The 5437-nt window shown below is 67.3% G+C and overlaps 1 protein-coding gene across 1 annotated transcript; it reads right to left on the reverse strand.

The window, feature by feature from the left end:
- Positions 1-4045: 4045 nt before the first annotated feature.
- On the reverse strand, positions 4046-5437 carry LOC149809630 (putative ATP-dependent helicase IRC3). The gene has a single exon (XM_089994728.1). The coding sequence runs from the start codon at positions 5435-5437 to the stop codon at positions 4046-4048; it is 1392 nt and encodes a 463-aa protein (XP_089850854.1).

The raw sequence follows: 5437 nt of genomic DNA on the forward strand, positions 1-5437 counted from the left end.
ATTATATCAGAACTCTCTGATTAAGAATGCCCGAGCCCACGCCCCAACCCGAAAGCTCCGGTGACGCGGTCTTTTGGGACCTGCCCGCGGCATAAACGGGCCAGGCAGACCTGCTCAGCAGAGCTTGCGATGAAGGTGCGATCGGAGGACGCGCTGTTCGTCGACCGCCTGCTGAACCGCGGCAGGACGCCGGACGAGGTGCACGGCCTGGCCGCCGACGTCGCGCGCCAGCTGCCCGCCGGGTACGCCGCCTTCAGGCTGCGGGAGCGCGAGCAGCAGCGCGCGGTCAAGGAAGCGCTGCCGGACGGCATCGAGCAGCGCACGCCCGAGTGGTACGCGGCGCGCGAAAACTTCGTGACCGCCAGCGACTTTCACACGGCCGCCTTCGGCACGGAATCCGCCAAGAAGCGCTTCGTCGCTGGCAAGGCCGGCCAGGGCAAGCCGTTCCTGGGGTCCGCCGCCACCCGGCACGGCGTCAAGTACGAGGACTGGGCGCGCCTGCTGTACGAGCACGACATGGGGACGACCGTCCGCGAGTACGGGCTGCTGCCGCACAAGACGGTCGATATCATGGCGGCGAGCCCAGACGGCATCGACTACAACGCCGTCATGATGGAGATCAAGTGTGCCGTGTCCAAGACGCTGAGCGACATCCCGCCAGAGTACTTCGCCCAGATGCAGGGCCAGATGGAGGTCGCCGAGCTCAAGTACGCCGACTTCACCGTCTGCCGTGCAGGGAGCTGGATGCCGACGAGTTCTGGCCGCCGTTCGAAGCGGCGCACGCCGCGGGCTACGGCTTCGAGCGCTACGGGGCGATCGGAAGCACGAGGGACGAGTCGCCCAAGTTCGCGCACAGCAAGCCGGGTCTGTCGCCGGACGATCTCAGGGCGTGGATCGCGGGGCTGCCGGAGTCCATGGACGTCAGCACGCACCACGTGTTCGACTTCAAGATCACGCGCATCGAGCACGACCCCGAGTACGTCGCCGAGATGATCCGCGAGCTGCGCGAGACGTGGAAGCAGGTCCTCGAAGCTCGCTCGAGCCCGACGCCCGTCGTCATCCCGCCCCTGTCGCCCGCGCTCAAGGGCTTCGCTTTCAAGCGCTTCGGTTCCTGATTCACTGCCATGGCGTCTCAACGCATGACATCGCCCCAGGAACGCCGCCGCTATCGTGCGCGCCTCCTTGCACGTGGGCGGCCCGGTTCAAAAGTCGCAGTCCAACGCGATGCCGATCACGGCGAGCCAGCGCTCCAGGTCGCCGCACTCGTAGGCGCGACGCAGCTCGGCGTAGCCGCCCACGAACACGTCGCCGACGACGACGTTGGGGAAGCTGCGGTGGCCGTGCGCGTCGAACATCGCGTCACGCCGCCGCTCGTAGTCGGGGCGCTCGGGGTCGTACATCATCTTGGTGTACGGCACGCACAGCTGGTTCAGCAGCGCCGCCGCCTTGTCGCAGTGCGGGCAGCGCGGCTTGCAGTGGACCACGACGCCGGACGACATTTCGCCTTCGCCATGTCCTGCTTGCGGACAGCGCGCTCGCCTTTATGCCGCCGCGCCCCGAAATCCTGGGGCGCCCTGTGCAAGGGGATGTCGGAGCACATCTGGAAGGAGTTCCGCGGCGTCGTGCGGCACGCCAGCGGACAGGAGTCCGGGCTGACGGAGGCCGGCAAGAAGAAGCAGTGCGGCGTGTCGCGCGAGGACACGCCGATCTGCCGCGTGCAGGAGCGCCTGTTCGAGGACAAGCTTGCGGCGCGCGCGCCATGGACCTGCTCGTGCCGGACGTAGGCGACCGCTGGTTCTACTGGACCCTCTCGGTGACGTGCGGCGTGGTCGCCTTCTTCACGGTCGTAGGCCCCATGTTCTGGGACAAGGCCAACGCGTGGTGGTCCAGGTCCGCCGACCCCCTTCCGGGCCGGCTCGCCAAGATCGCGGCGATGTTCGGCCCGCCCGAGCTGTACAAGACCGCCGGCTACTGGTCCTTCGCAGGCATGCTCGTCTCGTGCTCGTACTCTTCCGGCATCCTGGCGCGCTCCGGCAACTCGCTGTTCCGGTACAAGGTCTTCATGCCCGTGCCCGACGGCCACGGCGGCCCGCTCAGGTGGGACTACTACGTCTCCAGCGCGCTGCCGCCGGCCGACATGGAGACGCTGGCCGACGCCGGGGGCGGCAAGCGCTCGAGGCTGGCCAGCAGGTCGGCAGCGAAGTACCAGGGCGCGCTCAGCATCGCGCAGGCGCGCATCAAGTGCAAGGACGCCGTCATGTACGTACGCAACGCGCTCAGGGGCGGACGCGGCGGCAGCGAGGCCATCGACGCCGCCAAGGAGGTCGACCGCATGGTCGCCGCCTGCGGCCACGTGGACGAGGCCACCGAGCTGCTGAGGGGCGTGCAGGCGCTGCTGGCGTCGAACGCCGTCACGAACTCGCGGTTGACGGACATCCTCGACGGCAAGGCGCCGTCAGCGTCGCCGAAGCTCAAGGACCTAGCCAAGCGCGTCCGCGCGTCCCGCGCGCAGCCGTACATCGCGACGGGCGAGCGCGGGTCCCTGCCTGCCGACCCGGCGTACCTGGAGCAGGTCGCCGTAGCGTTGGAGGTCGCGATCCCGAAGATCGCCGAGGCGGAGCGCAACATGACGTCCGCCCTGGAAAACCTGAGGTCGCTGGGCGGGCGGCTGCAGCCGGCGGCGGCGGCCATGAACTTTCTCGAGGACCCGCGCTACAGGGACGCCATCGCGGAGGCGCTGTCGGGCCTGCCCAAGACCGACAAGGGCACGAGCGCCATGGCGGCCGTGAAATCGATGAGCGACGACGACGTCCTGAAGGCGGACGCCGCGCTGTGCGTCGCCAGCGCGACGATGGACTACACCATCCTGCCCAGCGTGCGCGGCGGCGGCACGCGCATCCGCAAGATCACGGCCGCGTCCTACTGGACGGCCATCGTTCTGATGGGCCTGTGGGCGCTGCTGTGGGCGGAGCGCATGGTGAAGACGTGGATCACCGGCGGCAAGCTGAAAGAGGTCATCCGGTCCGAGCGTTCCAAGGGCCAGCTCGCTGGCAGCATGGTCGCCTCGCTCAACTACGTGGTGCGCGTCCTGGTGTTCTTCATCATCCTGGTGGCCGTCGTCTTCCAGATGATGAGCATTTCCATCAAGTGGGACGTCGACGAGACGGCGCGCATCCAGCTGCTGGAGCGCCTGGGCGACGCGCTGCGCAAGATGGTCGCGCTTGGCGGCGTGCGAGGCGCGGTCAAGGACGGCGAAGAGTTCAGCGACGCACTGGCCAACCTGGACCTCGTTATGACGTACGACGTGCTGACGGACAAGAACGCGCACGCGCGCATGCCGGTGCGCATCTCGACGCTGGTCGTCGGCGTGCTGATCGTGGCGGTGACGGGCGTGTCGCTGTACCTGATGGTGCAGTCCATGCAGCCGGGCAAGGACTTCGAACGCATGCGGCAGATCCAGGAGGAGGTCGTCGTGTCCGGGGGGATGGCCGGCGGCGCGATGACGACGGAGGAGGGCTTAGCGCGCGACAGGGACGTCCTGTTCGGCGACATGTACGTGCCCGTGGCCGTCAAGGCGCCCATCCTGCTCACAGGCATCGTGTCGCTCGTGTACTACCTCGTGCTCATGATCATGACGGAGCAGCGCACGCGGGACCTGTACGTCGTGCAGCGGTCGCTCGAGAACAAGGCGCTCGCGAGCTAGGCGCTCAGGCATTCCTCGAATCGGCGCGCGAAGTCGGCGTCCCTCGCGAGCTCGGCCGCCATGCGCGCCAGCGTTTCGTGGTCCCTGGCCGCTGCGGCGACGGCCTCGAAGTGACGCTCCGCGTCGCCGGTGACGCGGCCGTGCTCCAGGATCTCGAGGTAAAACAGCTTGGACTCGCTGACGGCAAACTGAGCGACCTGCAGTGCGACAACGCGGTCCTTCCAGCGCTCCGCCGTCTTCGGTGGTAGGCACGGTCGCCCGGCGAGCATGGGGTTGCCGAAGGCGGATGCGAGCACCGCGCGTCTCGAGAGCATGTGTGTCCCGTGACGCGCCCCAACGCCTTTATGCCGGCGCGGTTCGCAGGTTCTTGAACGCCGGCGCGACGGGCGCGGGCGGGTCGTCTGCTTCGTCGTGGACCGCCGTCTCGAACTTGTACCCGCGCTTCTTGTACAGCGCGCGGCGCTTCTTGGCCGGGCCCGCGAACAGCGGGTCGTAGGGGTCGATGATCAGGGGGGCGACAGGGCCGACGCCGGGCGGCGTGCGCATGATGCGGCCTACCGACTGCTCGACGTCCGACTTCGGGGTGGCGAGGATGAGCGAGTTGAGTCTGGCGACGTCCATGGCCTCCGCAGCCATGGAGTAGGACGCCAAGATGAGCCTGGACTCGTTCTCCACCCTTTCGCGCTCTGCCGGCTTCATGCCGCCGACGTAGTAGCCCATCTCGTGGCCGTGCGCGGGCTCGATAAGCGCGTGCAGGTCCTCCAGGTGCTTGCGGCGCTCCGACAGAACCAGGAGGCAGCGCTTGGGGTCCTGGAGCACCTTCAAGGCCAGATCCGCGATGTCGCGGTTCCTCTCGACGTTGCTGCACAGGTCGGTCACCATCGCGACGGTGTCTGGGCGCCCCGAGAAGTCGCACCGCATGTCGTCGCGCTGCTGAAAGATGGGTGTCTGCACCCTGGCGTCCGGCCTCTTCATGTCGCCGGTGTCTTGTCGGAAGACGATGCTGCCGATGAACCAGGTAAACACCCTCCCGAGGCCGTCCTTGCGGTCCGGCGTGGCTGTGAGCCCCAGCGTGTACCGCGTGGTCTCCGTCGTGAGCGACGTGACGAAGACGCGTGCGGACATGTGGTGCGTCTCGTCGTAGATCGTCAGACCGAAGCCGTCCAGGGGGTGCTTCCTGCTGATCATGGTCTGCAGGCTGGCGATCACGATGTCGCAGCCTTCGTGATCGAACTTGTCGCCCTTCATGATGCCGAGCCTCGCGTTCGGCGCAAACTGGTTGATTCGCGATCTCCACTGGTCCATGAGGAAGTTTTTGTGCACGACCACCAGAGTCTTGACCTTCAGAGCGCACATCACGAAGACGGAGGTGCACGTTTTCCCCGCGCCGCAGCCTAAGACGATGGTTCCCGCGCCGGAACCATGCCGCGCTTCTTTCAGATACGCGGACACGGCGTCTTCTTGAAGCGGCCTGAGCGTGCCTTCGAACTCGAGGCGAGGGGCGGCATGGTGCGCAGGAAACTTGGGCTCACCGGCGGGCGCCCCCAGCTCCTTGTACGCGTAGCAGCGTGGCAGGTACATAGCCGTCGACGACTCCTTGAGGACGGAGAACGCCGGAGGCGGCTGGTGGTGGCTGGCGCTGGCGGGCCGCACGCTGAGGTCCTTTCGGATCGCCTCGATCTGCGGCTGCGTCAGCGCCGCCTTGTCGACCTTGTACCCTCGCTTGGTCAACAT

Source organism: Nuphar pumila, unplaced genomic scaffold (genome assembly GCF_984573655.1).
Source record: "Nuphar pumila unplaced genomic scaffold, dmNupPumi1.hap1.1 HAP1_SCAFFOLD_955, whole genome shotgun sequence".
Taxonomy (NCBI): domain Eukaryota; kingdom Viridiplantae; phylum Streptophyta; class Magnoliopsida; order Nymphaeales; family Nymphaeaceae; genus Nuphar; species Nuphar pumila.